Source organism: Eptatretus burgeri, chromosome 6, assembly GCF_056783735.1.
Source record: "Eptatretus burgeri isolate ZD-2024b chromosome 6, Ebu_testis_v1, whole genome shotgun sequence".
Classification (NCBI taxonomy): Eukaryota; Metazoa; Chordata; class Myxini; order Myxiniformes; family Myxinidae; genus Eptatretus; species Eptatretus burgeri.
The window spans coordinates 40,777,192-40,801,757 of record NC_140966.1 but is presented as its reverse complement, the minus strand read 5'-3'; the positions used below and the strand labels follow the sequence as shown (position 1 = coordinate 40,801,757).

The following is a 24,566-nucleotide window of genomic DNA, read 5'->3' as shown; positions in this document are numbered from 1 at the left end:
CATACCGTATTCGACGTGCCCCAACGTTTTAGACACACTTTTTGTTACGTCGGCATACGCTGGCAAGATCGCCAAGGTGTGACCGCGATGTTGACACTTCCATTTCTACGGCAGTTATGATTCGAATCATTGTGCGTCAGCCTTTTAATAGGCTACGTCACGACATCGTCGGCGATGCATGCAACGTGCTATGCCTAAGTTAGACTATCGTTGGGCATCGGTTGTGTAGGCCGACAACAGGTTTAGCATTCGTTGGTATAAGTTATCTATAACACAACGAAACGTTCTGTGTCCGTTACCAATGCGTTATACATAAGACCAAGTCGCTATGAATATGTCCGAATCTTTAAAAAAAACATCAAAAGTTCAACGTAAGCCAGCGTTTTAGATACATTTTAATACGTTGCCATCGCTGGCTAAAACGTCAAGGTGTGACCGGGCCTTTACATGAAGAACACGTTCTGAAATTAAGTGCTATATCTTTTGGCATGCACAACATTAAAATACCGTCAAGGATGCTATATAATCACTGGATATTCTTTTTGTGGAATATGATGAATTTTTGGTTTTAATACAATTATTTTTTTCACGTTTTTAGCTTGAATATTAATTCTTGCAACATGCTACTTTTTTGTTTTGTCTTTTTACGGCATTTTCAACTTAAAAAATATAACTTACCCAAAACAATACACACAGTCTTCAAGAGCTTCATCGTCATTTTTTTTCGTTTCGCAGGAAGGGATGTGTGCTTTGACATCCGTTTAGTTTTTTGCTTGACGTAGTACAGGATTCTGGAGTAGAGTACAACCATAATGAAGAAGATGAGCAGGTTTAAAGCTGTCCAGAAGATGACGTAGCTGTTACTATATAGTGGTGCCATGTTAGAGCAACTTGCGATATTACACATGCAGTGCCAGCCCATGGAAGGAACGGCTCCCATTAAAATAGCGATAAACCAGATGAATGCTATTGCCAGGAATACTCTCCGTGTACTCATGCTGGAATGCACCTCCATTTTCATGACGGTTAGGTGTCTCTCCACTGCAATGGCTAGAAGATTTCCAACAGAGGCTGTGAGGCTGGTGTCCAACATGGCTTGACGAAGCATCCAACCAGAGAGTGAGAGTTTACTTGTGTTTGGGCCAGTGTGAAACAGAAGATACAGGTATGAAATTCCCGCAAAAAAATCAGAAGCAGCCAGGTTAGCTATGAGATAATAAAGTGGGTAGTGGAACTTCTTTTCAATGTAGACAGCAACGATGACCAAGAGGTTAGCCAAAATGGCTACGATGCTGACGATCATTCCAAGGATCATTACGATAATATAATAAGGTTCCCAATCTTTGGCCATAATTTTTTTGCTCTGGTTGTAGAAAAAGGCAATGCTTTCATTGTAGTAGCAGTTCGTTTCCATCCTGATGAAATATGTAGACCTGCAAAACAACAGCAAATACTCAAAGATCATGACGAAACCTTTAATTTTTAATGAACATAAATATGTTTTTACCATTTGCAACTGGAATTTATACCAGTAATATTTAATTTAAGCACCACAGTTTTATCTTTGAAGAAAAACTCATTCAAGCTGCATTTCCCATCCTCACAAAAACGGACAAGTAGTCACTGCATTACATTTGCTCCTATACCTCTCTGGGGACACCAAGGCAAACATGATGATGACCTTCATCGAAGGATAGGGTATTGCATTTGGTTCCATTTGTCTGTCTGTCTGTCTGTTACATGGAAAATCGAAGATTTTTCAAGTACCGTACATTGGTTAGTCGATTTTGTTATTCTGTCTGTTTGTTGCCTACAGGTCGCAATTTTAAACCGATCTTCACGAAACTTCACCACATCGTAGAGTTTGTCATAAGCAAGAAGCCTGTTGTTTTTGAGGTCATAAGGTCAACATTGGCCAAAGGTTAACAACTTAAGTAAGATTTCTAAAACCCTCAATTTTCATCCGATTGACATGAAATTTGAAGAGGATTTTCATATCAGGTCACTGAATTCAACCACCAATTATTTTCGAGATCAACATGGACCAAAAGGACAACATACGCCGAATTTCTAAAATTATCAATTTTCATCCAATTCACTTGAAATTTGAAGAGGGTTGCATATTTGGTCATTGAATTTCTCCACCAATTATTTTTGAGGACAAATTCGTTTTTTGGATTTTGCAAGTGTCGTGCTCTGCACGACGTTTTCTTCTTGTTTGTTTGTCCGTACAGTACTTTTGTGTTTTTTTCTCTGCAATCGCTTGTTGGATTGAGGCAAAATTTTTGCCAAAGGTGCGACTACTCATTTAGATTGTTGTAATCATAATTGTGACATCACAGGTCACGTGGTGTGGCAGCCATGTTGGAAAATGGAAAAATTTTGGACCTCTGTTTCTCTGAAACTGCACCAAGGAAAAATTTAAACTTGGCACACGGCAAGTACTCCTCATGAGGAATAAGTGGGATATTTAGATGATGTCATAGATGCCGTCATTATGATGTCATAATTGCATACGTAGAACACAACATATGATCAGAATGAAAAATTTTGAGGGTCATTTAGGGATAAAATAGTCCACATAAAAAAAAAAAACTTGATGATGTCATTGGTCACGTGATTCAGCATCCGTATTGTTTAAAAAAAAAAAGAAAACCTTAAAAAATCTCTGAAATGGCTGAACAGATCGAGGTGAAACTTTACACATATCACCGCCTATTGATGAGGAACAAAAGGTTCACAAATATGATTTCATCGGTCACATGGTTTGGCAGCCATATTGGATTTACCAGAAAACCTATAAAAAATCTTCTCCACAACGGCCCAATAAATCGAGGGTAAATTTCACACAAATGTTCCCCAAGCCATGGTTGTACAATTTTGTGAAGGAATATATGATAGGTTACATGGTTTGGCAGCCATATTGTATTGAAGAAAAATATTAAATAATGTTTTCTCTGGAACTGCTCAATCAATCGACATGAAACTTCACATTTATGATGTATTGGTGATGGGGAATTCATGTTTTAAATTTCAACCTGTTAGGATGCATGGGCTGACAGGCAGAATTATTTAATTTTTGATATGGGTTATTTTTGTTATTTATTTATTTGTTTTGAATAAGGCTCACTTGGCTGTACATGGATGGGTTTGAGGGTAGAGGACTAGCAGTTGAAACGCAAATCCTATCCAGGTTCCTCCTGATGACTTCAGCTTTGCTTTTTGCTTGTTCGGGTTCCTTCTGATTACTCCAATGCAAGTCTGTACCTATTTGGTCTTCCAAATATTGAATTGATTTGAATTGAATTTATTTTAATCCCAGTCTAAATTAAATTGAATAATGAATAATCGTTTAAATAAAGGTCACGGGTCAGGGTCAGCTGTCCGATCAAAGCAGGGTTGCATCAAAGCAGGACGTCTTGGTACCCGGTCATCACTGCCAGCAGTTATAAAGTGGCAGTTCTAATTATGTCTATTATTAATTACGTAACACACCAATACACAAAATACAACACACAAAAGCAGTCCTGGCAAGGGTCTACAATCTCTGATTGCTCTTTTTCTTGTTTATGAAACATTTACATAGTTGAGAATTTGCCTTGGACAGGGTACTACTCCATCACTGCAATCCTTAAACAAGGAAGGAATTCGTCATTTTGCCAGGGCATTAGCACACCATAGCCTAGTATTGCAAAAGGTGCCATGGGATATTTAATATCCACAAGCAAATGCTTAATTTGCTGAAGCAAATGCTAAGGACAGGCTTAATCTCCACTCTGTAGGATGGTGTACTCGATGCTTCAAAGTGCGAGGATGATTGTCTCTCATCAGTCGAGGAATTGAACCAATATTTTACAGCTCAAAGGTAAATGCACTACCTTTGAGCTCTCCTGTCGGGTCCATTTTATGAACAGGTAAATTTCTTTAAAAGTAAGGTTACAAAAGTCAACAACAATCACAGTTCTTCGTTTGTGAAGTGCTGCTCTCAAGGAAAACAAGTCCTATTGGAGCTAAAAGTAGTTATTCTCACAAAGAAAATCTTATTGATAAACAAAAAGTGGATAGGGTTGACCTCTTTCACAGTGTTCTTATCTGAATGCAGACCTCATGAAGTTGGTGAACCCATAATCAAATCACATATACTACAGTTATATGTATTTGTTCAATGTCTATTAATACCTTTGTAAATAATGTTAAAGTACTCTGATTTATACTGTCCTTGTCGAGCAAGTGATTGATTTGTGCACGAGGTCCTCTACGATCCTGAGATCAATGTTCAAAGAGACCAGGACTGGAGTAAATGCGCAAGAGTGGAGATAAGATTGACATTTCAGAATGTGTTTGATCAGGGTATTGTTTGATGACATCTTCTCTCATGATCTCCAGCTTGTTGTAATTTGTTTCTACTCTAGTATTATATTCTGTGGTCTAAAGCTGTATGATGGAAAATTTATTCAATTGAGTAACCTGCACATTCGGTACAAGCAAGAGGGCAAATCGGTTGCCATCTTTCAAGTGCAAAAAAGTGAAACATTTGCTTCCAGCATTAGTGAGTGAAAGCAGGTTGATTTGGCATTTTATGATTTTTAGGGATTTTAAGCAGATTGGTTGAGTTGTGTAACCCCTCATTGATTTTATGCTTATAACTGTGAGGTTCAATGAGCTTAACAGCATTCTACCTGATCAACATAAATTAGAGAGGCTATTATTTTGCAACACCAGATGTCTTCTCTGTTTTCAACTGACAGGTGCAAAATCTCAGACTCTCAATAATTGAGTGGATAGCTACATAAAAGATGATTTTGAAGACAAAATGAAAAACCAGAAAGTATTTGAAAATGCAAAGCCCATCCACGTCCACTTTATACTGAAACTAAATTTGACGAAAACAACAGCTAAAAAAGAAAAATGTAACATTTATTCATTTGTATTCTCGATTTTCTTATAATAATGGTTGGTTGAAAGTTTGATGACAAAAGCTCAAATGGTAAAATTGTTATGTCCTGGACAGATACACTGGCTCCAAGTGGTAAATAAATAAACACAGAAGAATTTTTTTTTTAAATGGCCGTCTCATGCAGTCCAGAACAGCCAGGTAATAGGAAATATTTATAGAACTACTATGACTTTTCACTTTGACATTTTGGCACAATTATTAATTCCTAGCAAATACCACCCATCACTTTGCTGACGGTAATATTATGGGGAGGAGGGAGAATAAGAAGGGGGTGGGAGAGAGAGTGGGGAGAGTGAAGAGGTGGGGGGGAGGGGAAGGAGAGAGGAAGGTGGGGGAGTGAGGAGGGGTGGGGGAGGGGAAGACAATGTGAGGTGAGAGGAAGGGAAGGCAGACGTGCTGTGGAGCGTTAATTACGATTCATCCCATTTCATCAAAATTATTCTGCATGGAATAACAGTGAAGATGGAAACAAAATAATGTTTGAAATCCGTTCTGTACCAGTCATACTATAGACACAGCCCGGAGACAATGTTCTATCCGGAGACAAACTCCCGTCGAGACATAAATGCTGCCAGCACGTATCCGGAGACAAGCTATACGTAGACAAACACTGCCTGGACGCATCCGGAGACAAACTCCCATCGAGACATAAATACTGCCAGCACGTATCCGGAGACCAGCTATACGTAGACAAACACTGCCTGGACGCATCCGGAGACAAACTCCCATCCAGACATAATCACTGTCAAAAGTGAGGAAAGGGGGAAGGGAGTGGGTGGGGAGAGCTACGCCTCACCAAACGTTGCTATACTGCTGGAGGGAAGGGTGCGAGGAGTGAGAGAGACAGACAGAGACAGACAGAAACAGAAACAGACAGGGTAGGGGAAAAGGGCCTTGTATTAGGCTCCAGAAGCATTTTTTATTAAAAGTTGGGAACATGACTTTTTAACATAATTAAGGTATGCTGAATTCGACGAGCCCTGTTCCCAAGCTGAATTTTTTTGTTTTTGACCATCTAATTAGCATAAACAAAATGGCTGCCAAATTGACAATTCTGGGCACTTTCTTGGGACAGGCACTACTATACCAGCACAATGCTAATCTATTTTACTTGTGAACAACTGTTAAGTTGTTCAGGGCTTGTGCAGGCCTATACTACTGATTCATTCTTGTTTGCAGGCTACAATGGATCCCGTGATTAGCTTAAAGAGGCCGTCACTTGTAGACTACAGCCTGGGCATTTTCTGCAAAACACATAAAGCCAGAAAAAAACCTGAGTGAAGCCACTGAACATGGACTCACAACACTCAGGAATGCAGCCTGTAGCAGAAAGAAGCTAAGGGACTCCAAAAATATAGACTTCATTGATCATCTTGAGAATGCATTGGATTCTGCCACAGCCGTATCTCTTGTGTGGCGCAGAATGTGCTATGCCCACTTCACGGACCAGCGTAAAATAGAACGTCTTCAGAGGACTCAGACAGAGTATTCAACAGAGGGAGCAAGTTGCAGTTCAGGTGTTCCAGGTGGTAACAGGCGTTCATTGCAAAAAGGTGTGCAGCCAGTCAACTGGAGCCTTTGCATTTTCTGTCAAACTGCAAATAAGAAGGCACGACTGATCTCAGTCATGACTAAGCAAATGAGTGATGAAATAATTCAAGCCTCACATCTTGACGACAAAGTTGGCCTTCGACTGGCAGGAGTGATTGACCAAATTGCAGCTGAAGCCAAATATCATCTGCCTTGTCTTAGCGCATTTAACAGGTCTACCTCCAAAACAAAGCAGGAGTCAGCAAATACAGACCTTGCTATGATATGGCTTTGCCAAGATCTCCATCAATCAGCTGACAAAGGACATGAGATTCTTCTGGATGATGTATGGGAAAGGTATAATGAGCTAGCTGAGGAATCTTCAACCATGATTCAGCCGTCCTATCAAAGCAAAAGAGGAACATTCAAGGAAAAGTTGCAGTCACAGCTTGGGGACATTTCCAATTTCTTTCAACCTCTTGACAGTTGTATATCAGAACGAAAAACCGTATTGATTCCCACTAAGTACCAGCCAACAGCAGTTTTGCAGATGAAAGCAGACACAGAGGAAAGTGAGGAAAAGTTAGCCTTTCCTAAGTATGAGCCCCAGGATGACATTTTCCTTTCACTTGTTCATGTAGCTATGAAAGTCCGTGGAGACATGATGGAAACTCCAAGACACAAAGGGTTCTCTGTCAGTGAAGAAGATGCTATAGCATGCATTCCCGAGAGTTTATATATGCTACTGAGACTGATCGTCGGTGGCCAGGCATCCCTTGGAGATGATAGCCCTGGGAACAATGAAGAACTTGTCCGGAGCAGAGTTCTGAGTGTGGCACAAGATCTTGTCTACTGTGTCAGTGGTGGCAAAAAATGGACTCCAAAACATGTTGGTCTTGCAAGTACTCTTCATCAAGCTACGCGGTCAAAAGACCGAGTACGATTGTTCAACAAGGCAGGGCATTGCCTGAGTTACGAACAGGTGTTGCAAGTAGACACTTCCTTGACTGAGAGCACTCTCAAATCATTGGACAAAGCAACTATTGCCATCATTCCACCAAACATTGAGGCAAATAAATTCATCCACTACACCTGTGGTAACATTGACATCCTTGATGAAACACTTGATGGAAAGAATACCTTCCATGCAACTCAAATGGCAGCATGGCAACGAGCCAAACAACAGATGCTTCTCTTAAAAATCTCGAGCTATCCACAAGACATACTTTGATTGTGCCAAATGGCCTGGAGGAGCTGCATCCTGTCAGTATAACTCGTGGAAAAGGCAAGCCAGTATTCACAGCACCCGTCGATGAAGCCTGCTTCAGCAAATCTGAGGAGGACAATGACTATGCAAGACAAGCAAAAGCTACAGACCGAGCTTTCTTCCTGCACAGTCAAAATTCAGAGATAAAACCTTCTTGGACACTATTCAATCAGTCATTACCATCAGAGGAACCAGAACAGACAGCAGTAGGACATTTGCCTATAATCCTTGCTCCGCTCATGAGTTGGATACTTTGAATACCGCCGTGAAGAGATGCATGGCAATATCTTCACATTTTGGACAGGAACATACAGTCCTCACAGTTGACCAAGCGCTGTACTGCATACTTATGGAGCTAAAGTGGTCTGTTCCAGAATACCAGGATAAGTTAATACCTTGCCGAGGTGGCCTTCACCTATCGATGAACTTCCTCAAGGCCATAGGAGATCATATGAATGGTTCCGGACAAGCTGAAGTGTGGGTGGAGAGTGGACTGCTCGGACAAGGCACTGTAGAACTTGTTCTGGCAGGAAAGGCATACAACAAAGCTATGAGGGCACACAAACTGACTTTGCAAGCTCTGTGGCATCTCCTGATGTTCATTTACCATCTGTACTCAAACATGAGTTTCTTCCGGTCCCTGTATCCCTTGCTGAAATGAATGGTACACTACGCACTGGAAACAAGTTGTTACTTTACACCTTGCTTCGAACAACACCTCAAAAAAGTAAATTATCAAGTTGCAATGTGGAAGAACTCCAACATTGCAACATCAGACACGCCTGTAACTATTTCAAGAACAGATGGAATGGTGGAATTGTTATGTATAGAAGGGGAAATTCTTCCACAGCAGGTCGTTGGTGTCTTTTAAGGAGGCGTGAGAAGCCAACAGTGATGATGGCGAGGATATTTCAGGAGAAAAATGACAATATGTTTGATTGGGACAATGTGTGATAGGACAGAATATACCAGCCCGAACATGAAACAATTGAAAGTTTTTGATGGTTTGGGAGGCAGGCATTATGTTTTAAGCTAATTGACAGTGCCGGATTTACCAAAAGGCAACCGGGGCACATGTCCCGGGGCCTCCACCACCCAACACTTGCCCAGGGGCCTCCACCACCCAAGGGCTCATTCAGGATTAAGCAAAGCCATGTTGGCCCAAGCCATCTGCACAATCATTATGCCTTCCATTTCAGTTTCCCCTTCAATGTAAAACAAGGATTATCAAATATACTGTATTTCGAAAGGTTGCAGCTGATAGCGGTTATGGTCCATGAGAAGCCCATAACACGTATCGGCCTCATGACTCGACAGCTTTTCTCCTAAGTGATTGTGTTGTGCTTGTTGTTGTTGTTGTTGTTGTTGTTGTGACGGTAATGTTGAGGTAATATTTCTTTATCTGGAGTGAAATGATTAAATTTTGCTGAAGATTCGAATCCAGATCCGGACCAGATAATTTTTTAGATTACTCACCCTTGAGTGATAGTGCTAAAACCTATATTTTGAATAAAATAAAACAAAAAATTGAGCAAAACCAAAATATAAAATCACTGTCACTATCAGATCATGCAACAACACATGTAGGTGTCTGATTGTTGTTGTGAATTATAGTGTATTTATCCTATATTAACCAGTATAGAAATTTTTACACAAAAATTGGGCATTCAAAGTCTAGTTTGAAATTGTTTCACTAATTTAGTCCGCATTCACTTGTTCGAGGGATTATTACTTTCCATGTTGGTGGAATCCAATACCAGGAGCATGCAAAGCAATGCTTCTCATTTTGGTACTTATCATTCCATAACTCGAATTAAATTAAATATCGCTTAGAAACTTGGAAGTTGTAATCAGTAATACTGTTGCGAATTCGCACCCGCCGGCGTGCGAACGGCCGCGTCACTCCAATCGTGACCGCGTCGCCCACCGGACGGACAATTCAGTCGTGACCCTCTCGGAACAACGCCGGGAGCTAGTCACGGGTGGGGGTTTAATCCCACCACGACCGTGCCAATTGCCCACCCGCGCAGGATTGAGTTGCTCGCCAAATTCGATCGACCTAAGTACCTGCGCAGATGGTCGACCGGGCGATCGTACCACGCCACAGGCCGACTCCGGACACGAACCGCTTAAGCGGTCCGTTCCGTGCTATCAGGATAACCGAGCGGTGTTATCATCGGCCTCGATGGTACCGATTAATTACCGGGCGTATTAAGCCCACTACGAACCCTTTACATGAAGCAGGATGGAGGGTCAATAGAGAAAAGACGAAGCGAAACAGGAAAACAGTTCACACAATGCACATTTATTACGTGACACACGGAAAGCACACATATACAGCCAAACAGTCAAAATGCACATATACCAGTTAAAACAAAAGAAACAATGACACAGAGTTACTACCGAATACGTGTACACACGGCAACACTTATACAGTTCTACTTTATAGACGGCACCAACACACATTTACTCAAAAGCAAAGGAAAGAAGCCACCCTCATAGACAAGGGGGCAGACAGGCCTGTAGGCCAATATGCGCGCGTGACCTGAAGGAGCGGCCAGGCCCGCGAGACCGGGGGGGGGGGGGTCCTACCCGCGTCCTCGTGACGCGTTCGCGGACGAGCCGCAGATGTGGCCGCGTGGCTGTGCCCTGACTCCGTGCTCCTTGGCGGGTTTCGTTGGCATGACGTTTGGAGTGGGGTGGGAACGGGGCCCCCTTGTTGCACTATCTCAGCGCAGGGGAAAGGGGAATTGTTGATGCCCTGGGGCATGGTGAATGGCTGGCTGGCTTGGGTCCCGCGATGAGCGATCCCACACCACGACCTCGTCGCCGACCGCCGTCCTTCTCGCCTCAGACCCGAGCTCCTTGCCTCTTCCCGCAACTCTTCTCAGCCGACTCCAGAACCCAACTCGATGACACACCGATGACTTCGTCACCCGACTCGACTGACTCTGCCACACCGATGACTCGACTCACTCTTTCTGCCCTGATTCGCCTTGCGCTCACCGTTTTATAGGCTGACAGGAGCAGCTAATATGCAAATATCTGGATCAGGATGACCTCGGGGGCGGAGCCACGCTCGCCAATTGGTCGGAGGGAAGGGGGCGTGAATCTCTCCTGATCCTAGAATTTGCATATATCGATTTCCTACAGACTCGCCTGGAGGCGGGGCCAAGCCACTCCGCGCTTGTTAATTGACGGAGAAAAAGTGGGCGTGTAGCGTTCCTGATCCGAATTTTCCTCGGAAAGGCCGCTATTTGCGTTCGCAGCTCGGTGCATATCGCTGAACGGGCCCAAGACAGCCCGACGCTCAGTGTTCACACGTGGTGCGGGAATGGCCGTAGAAGGAGAGAGGTGAAGGTGGTGGAGGGTTTTCGGTGGTGGTTTGATGGTTATGGTGCCGTTTGGGAATGGCGGTGATGCGATGATGTGAGATTGAGTTGTGAAGATAAAGGTCGTGGCTGTTGGCGTTGTTGTTGTTGTTGTTGTTGTTGTCAGAGGGTTGGAGCGTGGTTGCAGTTGGTGACGATGGCTGGCGTGGTGGTTGTTGTGTGATGGCGGTTGAGACGTGGTTGGTTCAAAATAAAGATAGAACAGAAAAACGGCTATCTCAAAGCGTCCCAGCCCGAATGAATCACGTAAATATCCCTCTATACAACGGGTTTGGGGCTAAGTACACATGTACTTAGAGATATCTCACCTACGGGCCCTGAATGGTGGTTTGCGAATTTCCACAGCCGTAACAATACAATAACTTTTTGACAGGCTAATTGCACACTTTGCCAATCTTTTGTTGTGTCTGAAATCCATTGGTAGGAATAAAATCCTGCAAAACACTCCTGAAATTATGTATTTTATCCAATAATTTAACTTGTGCAGTCTGTAATGTTCTTAAGGCAACTATAGAAATGGAAAATTGGTGGACTTTAATGACCTCTGGCCGAATCCCCTTATTTGGGTGGTGTATAATGCCACAGATCACTGCCACGATATGTCGTGCAAGTAATAAAAACAAGTAAAATAGACATAAAATGTCATAGCTCACGTTATTTTAGTAATTTTGCTGAATGGAGTTAAAGGGCATGCCCATATTTGTGTTCAACTAAAATGTCCACCACTCTCCCAGTCGACCGTCTTTGATCAGATTGCAAAATAAAGTGAGTTGCACGTGTATGCCATCGTGTACTGTGGTTGTGCCAAGTTTGAACAAAATCGGACCATGCATGTCTGATAAATGTTTGGGGACACATTTAAGTAACAAAATGGCCACCAGTTGGCGATCTTGCATCCGATCTCGAAAAAAAAAAATGATGGCCAGATGTAAGCCATCATTCATTATCTGGGTAAAATGTTTAAACAACATTGGTAAATGCTTGTCCGAGAAATGATTGAGGACGTGTTCAGCATCAGGTTTTTTTAATACAACTAAAATGGCCACCAGTCTACCCATCAGCCAGCTTTGATCAGATCGCAAAAATAACTTAAGTGCAAATGTATTCCATAGTGTACTGTGCTTTTGCCAAGTTTGAACAAAATCTGACGATGCGTGTCGGAGAAATGGTTGGGGAAATGTTTAAGTAACAACATGGCCACCAGTCGGCAATATTGGATCTGATCTCGAAAAAAAATAATGACGTGCTTATGTAAGCCACCTTTCGTTATCTGTGTGCCAAGTTTGAACAACATCGGTAAATGCACGTCTGAGAAATAGTTGAGGACGTGTTCGACACCAGGTTTTTCTTTTTTCACAACTAAAATGGCCGCCAGTCGCCATCTTAGATCTGATGTCGAAAAAAAATGACGCGCATATGTATCCCATCATGTGTTGTCTTTTTGTCAAGTACGGATAAAATCAGTCCATACATGTCCGAGATATGGTTGCGGACGCACGTACGCACGCACTCACACGGAAATCGAGACCAAATCCATCAGCCCCCATTTCGGACTAAGTCCATGGAGGCTATTAGCCTGAAGTAGATGCATGAAGCAAAAACATATGTACTAATTATGTGCACATATAACACATTGTAGTTATGTACCTGGGATAATTCCAATTGCACTGGGCCATTGACTGACACCCAAGCCTAAAGACTGAGGGCTGCTGTCCATGCTGCTTCACAAAATGGCGGAGCATGATTTTGTTTGTGGGTGGAGTTGGATGAGCTGTCCAACCAATGGAGCAAAGGCAGCCTGTCACATACATACGTAGTCTAAAAATGAATTGGCGGTTATATATACAAGAAACAACCGGGGGAACGTAGGAAAGGAGGGCAAAGGTGATCACATGTACATGCGCATCATGTACTCCAACAAAACGGTTGATAAGGAATGGCTGGCTTAGCAAGTGATAGCAAGCTGATTGGAAATGGAACACACCCTGCGAATGAAAATGCTAACGAATCTTAGCAACATGGTTACGCATCAAGTAAAGGTCACAATTGGGCTGTAAGTATGTCAGTGGCAACATAGTAGATCACACTTGAAACCATGGCCGGGAAAAAAAATCATATATGAGGCCCCAAGATCGGTTATAAACAATCCATATACAGTCCACATAGAATCTGATCATGACTCCAAAAACCACCAGGGAATGGGATTCTTCATTTATGCATAAAGGCTCATGTAAGCAGCTTTGTTTGCTAATGATTGTTGTTGTTTCCCCAAGTCCGAGTAAGTTGAGACGGTTCTGATCCGTTCATGTGAGGGGGGACACGATAAGTATGGAATGCCTTAATCACGTTGAGTTTCCTCCAAACTTTCTCCAGTTTACGAGCAACTGTAATTGCATGTTGGACATAATTGACTGAAACGTTTGTGGTTATCACAATTTTTACGTCCGGAAGGTGTGCCCCATGAAAGCCATGATAACCTGGATTTTCTGCAAGGTGCAACACCTCCCTTGGGGATGGAGGGGGTGGGAGGGGGGAGGGAGTTAAATCGCTACAACCTCCATCATGTGACCTTAAGACCCCGTGTCAAATTTGGGTGCGATTGGATAAATAACCACCGAATGTATTACGGTCAAAAAACTGTCAGACAGACAGCAAATTGTGTATTTTAGGAAGATTACAAAGAATCACCATTCATGGGATTTTAACCTGGGATTTCAGCATCATCATCATCAATGTGCTGAGATGGGACATTATACAAGTAATAATTTATGTCATAAAGGAAAAAAATATAGTACTGCACTTAAGGAGAGACATTTAGGTGAAACGATAAAAATCCTTTAGGTAAAAGCTTTTGGGAAAACAAAATAAATCCGTTTCACCGAAAGGTTGCGCTCTCGCTCCCTGCATTATGTCGTTTTGTCCAGTCATGCCATCATCTCGAACATCGGCATAGATCCAGTGTGCAAAGTTGGATGTATCTCCTGAAAATGCTTGACCAAGACTGTCTTTGTTTAACGTTCAAAGATGTACAGACTATAGCTTTCAAAAATTTGAAGTTTGAACTTGCTGGAGGCAGGATGAATTGCTAGTGACAGGATGCTTTGGCCCTCCCTCTTGGATACCCTTAAAGCAAGACATCATCCTTCTTTATGCGACAAAGAGCCAGTAGACACAAAACTCGGCTCGCACATACAGCTACCAATTCTGTCAAAGGGAATTCATTGCAATTGCAGGTGTTATAAACATATTCCCTGTTAGTGAAGCAAAACGCTTTCTTGAGTGTCTGACTGCATCTTGTTTTAAGCCTGCATACCTTCTACACAGTATAAATGGATCTTAAGGTTTGGGAAAGTTGCTTTGTGAAAGTGTTTGACTTACTCGTATTCCAGGTGACTTGGGTTGGCCTCACATTTCTGCAGTAATGTCCAAAAATATATACGCATTGACTAACCTGTTTTGCATCCCATCTGAATCCATGGCTCATGACAATGGGATCCCAGATTTAAAATGCATATACTGTGGTTTTGTCGATTTTTTCCCCTTGTCTTTTTATTCTATGTTAAAGTACAATGATGGTAGTCGTAGCCTGTTTGGTCAACTTGTTAAAGACAGATCTTTCTTCACTGGTCAGTATGGGTTTGATTCCTTTGGTTGCTCACTCTTGCCAACCCACACTTGTCAAGTGTGGTGAGTATGCCAAACACTCCTCAATATGAGTTGCAGACGCCAGCATTCTTCCTGCAGTGGACTGAATTAGGCTGCTTTGAGGTTTTGTAATGTTGCCTCCTCATGTTCCTATCATCAATATATGTACAAGCTCCTCCATCAGCCGCTTAGATAACTGTAAAAACTAAAACAGCACTCGGTGGAGGGCATACCTCCACCAGACTGAACAGGTTACGTTTTGTATCTCACATCGGGACCTTAACCAAAATCGAATTGGCTTGTTCTTGTTACCAACCCAACTCATCCACCAAGTTTTGTCATAATCTGTCCACAGCTTCTCAATGGTAAAGAATCACTTAAAAATTAAATAATCATCCTATCCGGATACGGATTCAGATCTTCACCAAAATTGAATTAATTCTTCCTTGGTCACAAACCCAACCTGTCCACCAAGTTTCGTCCGAATCCGTCAATAACTGTTTGAGATCATTTTTGTTATCATATATAATTGTTATGTGGTACGGTGCTATCAGAGTCCCTGGCTTGTAAAGCATGTTGTCTATCAAAAGGAACATTAAGTAGGCTGTCTCTTTAGTTGCATTCATTCTTTAACATTGAAAACCCCAAGATAAGCTGAGAAAAACATCTTGGATTGATATCCCATCCAAAGTCTAAGTTGCTTGTATAAATCAAGTGGTTGTGAGGCAGTAGTAATCTCTACATCAGCCTGACACGTCTGGGGAAATGAAGATGCAGGAAGAAGGCAGAATCTCGAATTGAAACTCAGTCAGGTACAAATAATAATAATCGATGGACCCCCCTCAATGAAAACTGTAATACAGACCTAAATTCGTGGTAAAAAGTACAACTTTCGATGATTTTTGTTTTTTCTTTTCATTCTATGAAGATATACGTCAGCTGCTATCATTTACACGATGATAACTTTTGATACTTTAATCGGAAATCAATGAACTTTGTAAGATAGCACCATTGATACACCTGATCTCTAAAACAAGTCTAACATCTGACATATTACAATAAACAGCTGACCCTGGCTATATCCCACAATTCCTTGTATTAAACATTCGATGATGTAATGATGTCTGGGGTCCATTTATGTGCATACTTTGATTTCATTTCAGATGTGCATGATTTCTGGAGGAGTGGCTATACTGCTGATGTTGTGCTAATGCTGAATTAGTGCTGCTGATGTATGGCTATGTTGTGCTTGGTGTTGGCTTAATGGTTAGGGTGGTGGGCTTGGGATCCGAGGATCCTGAGTTCAAATCCCACTCGGCTGTTGAATTAATACCAGGTGGGGTTGACTCTGCCTGTCATCCTTCCGAGGTCGGCAAAATGAGTGCCAACTTGCTGGTATCCTGTGTCGGATCGGAGTGGTGACCCGTCCAGGATTGCGTCCAATAGCCAAGGAGACTGCTTCGGCGGCACCAACGCTCTGCACAGAGTATGGTCCCAATGGATGGATGGTTATGCTGCTGATAGTCGGCCAATAATTTCACTTGGATGTGCAGCTCAAAGGCTGTACATCTGAGTACCTCTAAACATCTAAAGTACATCTAAAGGCGACAGTACCTCTGAGCAATACCGCCACAGCTATTGTATAGTAAAAATAATGGTAATGATGACATTATATTGTTGACTTTTCCTTCACCTTCTCAGGAATGTTTCAGTTTGCACCTTTAAAATCATTAAAAACTCCAACTTGTATTCTTCACGAGGATCATCATCATCACACCATTTGAAAGCCTTTTTCCCTGAGCAGGGGTCAGCTTTTTGCGGGCTCCAATCCTGGTACCCTTTCTTGCGGCAATGTTTATTTTTTATGGCTTTTTTGGCAATTTTTTACGGATACCCTTCCTGACACCAACCCTTTAGTCGCCTTCGACCCGCATGGATAATTACCAGTATACTGGTGCTCATTTCGCTGACCTTCGGAAGAATTATAGGCTGAGTCAACCCCCATGATGCTAACGCAGCGGCCAGCAGGGCTCCAACTCAGGACCCCGAGGATCCCAAGCCACCGCCTTAACCACTAAGCCACACCAGGCTCATATTCTTCATGAGGATGCCTTTTCAAATTGCAATTGCTGTTCAAACATAAATTGCTTCAAGCACTGGACTGGCAGGATAGCCTCAATGTATGCACACTCACCTCTGAGCTGTCTAGCCTGGGTTTAAATCGTGGCCCAACTATAAACTGTCACCCTGGTGCTTCGCAGGCAGAGCATTTTGCATAAATGTGGGTGCTGTACTCCGGGTGGACATTGAAGTTGGTATCCTGTCTGCGAGCATTAGTTGGTGGATGATAAAGATCGCAAGGTGTCCTTTGTGAAAAAGCCAGTTATCAATGTCACGGCTTGGATAACCTTGGATAAATTCCAAATTCCTGCCTGGACTGCTGGTAGCAAATGGTCTGGTATTTTCAGAGGTTCCTTCATACAAGGTTACACTGCTTACTATCTCAGAATATGGATTTTGATTCAGGAAGCACTGAGGAGTCTTTTATGGGTCAAAGGGAGGGCTTTCTGAATAATGGCAACAGACGAAACAGAAAGGGGGCTGCAAAGTTTGAAATGGAATTTGAAGAAGGAATTAAAGCTTTTTAGGCTAGAGGCCGGTAGGGATGCTATGGATGGGGGAACTGCTGCTGATTGCATGGTTGGTGGAAACAGGCAGCAAAAGGGTGGTTACATGATATGATGAGATAAGTAGGAATATTATACAGAGTGGCCTGCAAAAGTATTCACCCCCCCTTCCCCCTCCAAAGTTTTCACATTTTGATGCCACCAGAGCTTATTTCATGATGTTTTCAGATCAAACTTAATGTATTGAGTCTTCACGAACTACTCCAAAGTGCGAAAGCTAAAAATTGCACATAAAATGTGAATAAGTTAAATTAACAGAGAAAATCAGATGATTCTCATTTGCATAAGTATTCAACCACTTTGCTTAATTAACCCGGAATCACTTCAGGAACAAATTACACTGGTCGACAAAATCAAACTTTTTTTCTCTCATCAAAGATGAAAACACACTTTTATGGATCAGTTTTGCATGCCGATTCCAAATCTGTTTTCGGTTTTTTTTTTGTTCTCGCAAATCTAGTTATTGAAATTTCGCTGGTGTTAATTTCAGCACAATTTTGGTAACAATCAAACGTTCGGCGAGTCAACGTAACAACTTTATTCATTTTTCATTATAATTCACAGAAACACAAAACACACCATACACTTGATTAAATTTATCCAGTACAGTATTCACTTCTGAAAAAAGGAATATATAACAACTTTGAAATGTTGCGAGTACGATTTTCTTTTGTAAACTTTGTCCAGATTACCATGATACAACATCCAGCATTCGAGTGCTAGCAGACTTTCATTCCAGAAACCTTGGTAGCGATGTCTTCTATTGCCTGAATGTCTTCACGCAAGCGTTCCCCCCTGCTCGTCACTCACTGTGCCAATATTTTCAGGAAAGAAATGGAGATGCAAATGTAAAAAATGTAATTTCAAGGTCATGTGACAGCCCATTTTTTGATATGCATCGAGCAGTTCCTGGACTCCATCTTTGTATGCGGGAGACTTGTGGTTAAGGCCTAAGTCACATTTGCTCTACGGCAAGGATACGGCGGCCGTACGCCCTCTGAATTGACAGAAACGTGAGGCGGCCGCAGAGTTTCTGCGGTGGCCTCAGGGTGGCCCTACGCCGTTTGGCTATATTTTACAGGCCGTATGGGTTGCCGTGGAATTATAGCGGAGTTATAACTTTTTTCATTTCTACGTTCGCCGTAGCAATTCGACAAGCCGAAACAAAAGAGCTGGTAAAAAAAAGAAAAAAAAAAGAACCCACTCGTTACCGTCCGTCTGGTCGCACGTTCGCCTTAGGGCCCCCCTGCGGTCCCCCTGCGGTCGCCTTGCCGGCACCTTGCGTCTGCCTTGAAAATTCTATGGCCGCCGCAAGAACGCCTTAAGGTCACCGTGCGACATCAAATCAAAGACCGTACGGCACCCCCACGTTTTCGGTCTCCACAATTTATAAATACGCCATGCGGCTCCCCGAAAAATAAAAACATATGTGGCTGCTACATTGTGTGACCGTGGAAATATTGCGGCCGCCGTATAATTGCTAGTGGCCGTAGATTTGGGAGACCCCACGGCCGCCGTCGCAAATGTGACTTGGGCCTAACCAACAAGTTTCCATAAATCCATTTGAAAGCCTGCCATGCTTTCAGTTCCAAGTTATTGAGGCTTCCTTCAAAGCTTTCATCCTGCAGAACCTCCCTGATTTCATGCCCCACAAAGATTCCCTCCTCCAATGTCACGGTATTAACGTTTGGATATTTCTCAACAAGATATTGAAACCCTCGTAGATTCATCTTATCCATCGCTTTCACAAAATTCTTCACTTAACCGAGTTTAATGTGGAGAGGTGGCAGGAAAATCTTATTTGGATCAACTAAAGAAAAACACTGGACACTGCTCGTTCCTGGCTTGTATATGCTTCTTTGATACCAGTCACATCTGATGTAATACTCTGCGGTGGCATGTCTGTTCCATAGACATAGGAAACAACAATATTTAATGAACCCTCCTTGTATGAACTTCCTCCACAAATTATAATTAAGGCAATAACCTTTCAAATTTGATCTGTCTCATCACAAAAAAAGATTTAGAATCAGCATCCCAAGAGCCATCTATCCCACTTATAATTATACCTGATGAAAATTACTTGTTGGTCAAAGTTATTTGTTTGAACGGTTACAAAATAAGTGTAATAGGTGTCCACCTGCATGTAATCAGTGGTTTAACTTAAAAATTAAGCTCCACCACTTATCTAATGAGTTTCAAGGTGCAACTCACTTGGTTAACCAACATGGCAAACATGAAGACCAAGAAGCTTTCCAAAGAAGTCAGATATAAAGTGGTGGAGAAACACCATTCAGGAGAGGGTTATAAGAAGATTTCAAAGTCACTCATTATCCCATTTGAGTATGGTGAAATCCATCAATAAGAAATGGAAGATGTATCATACCACCCAGACTCTACCCAGATTAGGTCGCCCATCCAAACTAAGCAGCAGTGCAAGCAGGAAACTGGTTCGGGATGTCACTGTCAATCCATCAATGACTTTGAATGATCTGCAAGGCTCTATATCAAAGATGGGGGCAGTGTTCATCAATCAACAATATCCCATTCCCTTCACCAAGCTGGCTTCTATGGACAAGCGGCAAGAAAGAAGCCATTACTGAAAAGATGCATCTAAAACCTCATATGGAGTTTACGAAAAAGCATCTTAATGATACTGCAGGCATGTGGAGGAAAGTTTTGTGGTCAGACGAGACAGACATTGAACTTTTTGGTCTAAATTCAAAGCATTACATCTGGGGCAAACCCAACACTGCACATCACTGAGCCAACACCATCCCTACTTTTAAACATGGTGGTGGCAGCAATATGTTATGGGGCTGCTTTTCATCAGCAGGGACTTGCAAGCTTTTCAGGACAGAAGGGACAACATTGGAGAATCCTTGATGAAAAGCTGCTCGAGTCAACCATGAATTTGAAACTGGGTAGGAGATTCACGTTTCAGCAGGACAACGATCTGATGCATAAAGCTAAAGCCACACTGAAGTGGCTGAAAATGAAGAAAATAAATGTTCTTGAGTGGCCCAGTCAAAGTCCTGACTTGAGAGCCCAATTGAACATTTATGGCGACATCGGAAGAAAGCAGTCCATCGATGATCTCTGTCAAACTTGGCAGAACTCGAGAAATTTTCACATGAAGAATGGACAAAGATTTCACAATCTCACTGTGCAAAGCTGGTGGAGACCTTTCCCAAAAGGACTTATAGCAATCATTGCTGCAAAAGGTTCTTCCACCAAGTACTGACTTAAGGGGGTGAATACTGTTACAATCAGTGAATTTTGATTTGTCCATGTTTTTTGCAGGTATTCCTGACAGGTGACTTCCTTCAACTATAACAGTGTTTAGTTTGATCTCTTCAGTTGTAAAAAAAAAAAAAGTTAATTTGGAAAAATTGTTTCTACATAATTCGTATTTCATCGAAATGTGGCATTGTTGGTTGGGGTGAATACTTTTGCAGGCCACTGTACCAACACCAGGAGTTTAAATAATAAGATGGAATAGTTTGAAGCTAAAGTAGAGTATGACATAGTTGAAGACAATTACATTTGGTTTAATGAGGGAGAAAATGGAGGACAGGACGAGAAGGTTACAAGATGTATAGGAGTGATAGGAAAGGGAAGACAAGAGGGGGTGCAGCAAAATGGGTAAAACACAATATTGTATCTGGAGTAAGGAATGACATTGAGGAGGGAATTAATGCACAAATAACTTTTGGCCCATCGTGCCTGCATTACACTGACCCATGGACAAGCTTCTGAAAAGTTCTGCCAATATTACTGTACCCATCTATCTCCAATTAGATAGGTACCTTTCTAATTCCAATTTAAATGTCTACTCTTTCTGCTGCCAAACCATTCCATGCATTAATGCATTGGGTTTTGTTTGGATTGATATTTGAGATTTAAGAATAGTGGGATATTGCAGGATGTGTTTATTGGGCGCTTGGTATTAGGGAGAAATTGGAGAAGGAGAGTGGAGTTCATGAAGGATTCAGAAAGGCCTGTGGAAAGGTTAGAGTGTTGATTGTGGGGGATATAAATTTGCCAGGGGTGGATTGAGTTTAGGAACAGTAACAGAGCAGAACCAAATAGGCTTAAAAAAAATCTATTCCAGGATTGCATTGTCAGTTTGTAAAAAAAAAAAAACCCATGAGGTGGAGTGTAGTGTTTGATATTTTTTCACCAATTATTCCAATGTGGTGGATGAGGTGGAGATGGAGGTAGAAAACATCTGGGAGTAAGTGACCACTACATTGTGTGTGCAACAATATTGTTGAGATGTGGAGTTCGGGATAGTAGTATAATGTTGTTAGATAAATTAAGGATAAACAGAAGGCATTCATCAAGTACAAAACAACAAGATGAGAAAGCAACTCACATCAGTATAGATAGAAGTAAAGAGAGGCTACGAGAATAATCCCAAAGCCAAAAGAGCAGATAGTGGGGCAACTTAGCATAACAATTGTGCATTTTGTGAGGAAAGCACCAAATTTGGCACATTAGTCGCCTATCATATTATGAACAGATTTGGATATTGGGCCATCTCAAAATTTTTGATGGCAGTGGAAAATGGCTGCCACAGCCATCAGCGGCTGAATTTGAGATGGCCCAATATCCAAATCTGTTCATAATATGATAGGCGACTAGTGTGCCAAATTTGGTGCTTTCCTCACAAAATGCACAATTGTTATGCTATATTTAGCTAAGTTGCCCCACTAAGATGAAAACGACATGGTGAAAATTATTTAACATAACAGCAATATATTTTTTAAGTATATAAAGAGTAAGAAAATGGTAAGAACAAGTGTGTGTCCCTTGAGGAACACGGAAAAAAAGACATAAAATATCATAGCCCCCATTGTTTTAGTAATTTTGCTGTATGGAGTTATAGGACTAGCCCACATTTATGAACAACTGAAATGGCCACCAGTCTCCCAGTCGACCATCTTTGATCAGATTGCAAAACAAAATGAGTTGCACGTGTATGCCATCATGTCCTGTGCTTGTGCCAAGCTTGAACAAAATCGGATCATGCATGTCTGATAAATGGTTGGGGACACATTTAAATAACAAAATGGCTTCCAGTCAGTTATCTTGGATCTGATCTCGAAAAAGAATGACGTACATACATAAACAATCATTCCTTGTCCGTCTGCCAAGTTTGAACAAGATTGGTAAATGCTTGTCTGAAAAATGGTTGAAGACGTGTTCGACGCCGGTTTTTTTGTAACTAAAATGGCCGCCAGTCGGCCATCTTGGATCTGATGTCGAAAAAAATGACGTGCGCATGTACGCCATCATGTGTTATCTTTTTGCCAAGTACGAATAAAATTGGTCTATACATCTCCGAGATACGTTTGCGGACGTGAAAATCAAGACCAAATCCATTAACCCCAATTTTGGACTCAGTCCAACGGGGGCTAATAACCCAGGAGAATTGGCGCATCATGATGGTGAGATGGCAAGGCTTGTTAAAAAATATTTTTGTTTCTACATTTACACAAATCAGTCAGGGGAACTTCCAATATCTGAGAATCTTTATCAAGGAGGTGGGCAAGGGCTTATTGAGGAGCTTAAGTATGAGTGGAGGAATTAAAGTAACAGTTAGGAAAAATAAGGATGATAAAGCTCTGGGGCCCGATAATATACATCCAAGAGTATTGAGAGAGGTGGCAGAGCAAGTAAGCGAGACGTAAAGGGATATCTTTAAAACAGGGTGATTTTTATATTTATTCGATAACCCTTCGATTTAAATAATTCCCATACACTAAAAACTATATCAGTTAGGAAGATAATATTTTGCGTCAAATGTAACCTCATGTATCAGAAAGATGTGACATGATCCACACAATTGATTACCTTAAATAAAGTGTTGAAAGTGTCCACCACCATGTTGGAGGGACAAATACATTATTCGCAGCTTGCTGTCTGACCCAGTGTGGCGTTTCTTGGGGAATAGTGCTGATTGTGTCGCTGATTATTGCTTTTAATTCACTAAGAGTGCGTGGATTTGTAGCGTACACCATATCCTTCCAATATCCCCACAAAAATAAATCTGGCGACGTAACATCAGGGGATCGATGTGGCTATAATGACTTGGACACTACACAGTCACCAAAGAGTAGGCCAAGTTCATTCATGCTGTATCGTGAAGTGTGACTCGTGACACCATCTTGCTGAAACCATCCTTGGTTGATTTCATCTTTTGTAAGGTGCCCAAGAAACTCATGGATTATGTTGATGTAACGTTCTGAGTTTACTGTTTCTGAGAAGAAAATTGGGCCAATAATTCCTTGCCGACTTACAGCACACCAAACCCCAATTTTCGTGGAATGCAATGGCCTTTCATGCATTGCATAAGGTTGTTCACCGAGTCATAAACTAGTGTTTTGTGAACTTAAGTGCCCAAAAAGATGAAATCATGCTTCGTCTGTAAAAAAAAAAACATAACATCCAAAACATTGTCTTGTTCTCTTACCATCCTCTGGAGGCACTCACAGTAGGTTACACATTTCTCTTTATCTGACTGCAGTAACTGATGCACTGCATGAATTTTGTAGGGATAAAATTTGAGTGTCTTGACTGCCATCCTTACACTGGAATATGAACAGTAAGCTTGTTGTGCTAAACGTCTCAAAGATTTCTTCATCCTCGTGTAACAACACCTGGCTTGCGCATGGGCTTTTTAACTTTCACACAGCAAGTTTTTCTGAACTGCTTCAACAGTTTCCAGATCACTAATTTTGTAGGTTTCATACAACCACCAAAGCGACTCTTAAATGCAACTTGACATTCCGTAAAGGATGCATTCTTCATGTAATGTTCGACGAGAAACATGCGTTCTTCCACAGTGAGTGCCATGGTGTGACCGAGTGAAAACCATTAAATGTCACTACCTAATCATGTGATAAATTACGTGATACCTGATAACTCTCAGGATCATGTTATGTCTTTCTGTAACATTAGGCAACATTTACGCAAAATATTAGGTTCCTAACATATATAGTTTTTAGTGTATGGAAATTATTTAGGGTTCTTGGATAAAATTTTGAATCGCTCTGTATCTCACTGGAGTCAGGACAGGTACC

General features: G+C 41.7%; 1 protein-coding gene across 2 annotated transcripts in view; it reads right to left on the bottom strand.

The window, feature by feature from the left end:
- The window catches only part of LOC147024610 (lysophosphatidic acid receptor 1-A-like), a 65,931-nt gene that overhangs the window by 4,781 nt on the left and 36,584 nt on the right, over positions 1-24,566 (bottom strand). For both annotated transcript variants that reach the window (XM_085884672.1, XM_085884673.1), the window contains one exon: positions 679-1,433. In XM_085884672.1, the coding sequence (XP_085740798.1) occupies positions 679-1,414 (736 nt within the window). In that variant the 5' untranslated portion in view covers positions 1,415-1,433. The remainder of the gene's footprint in view (positions 1-678; positions 1,434-24,566) is intronic.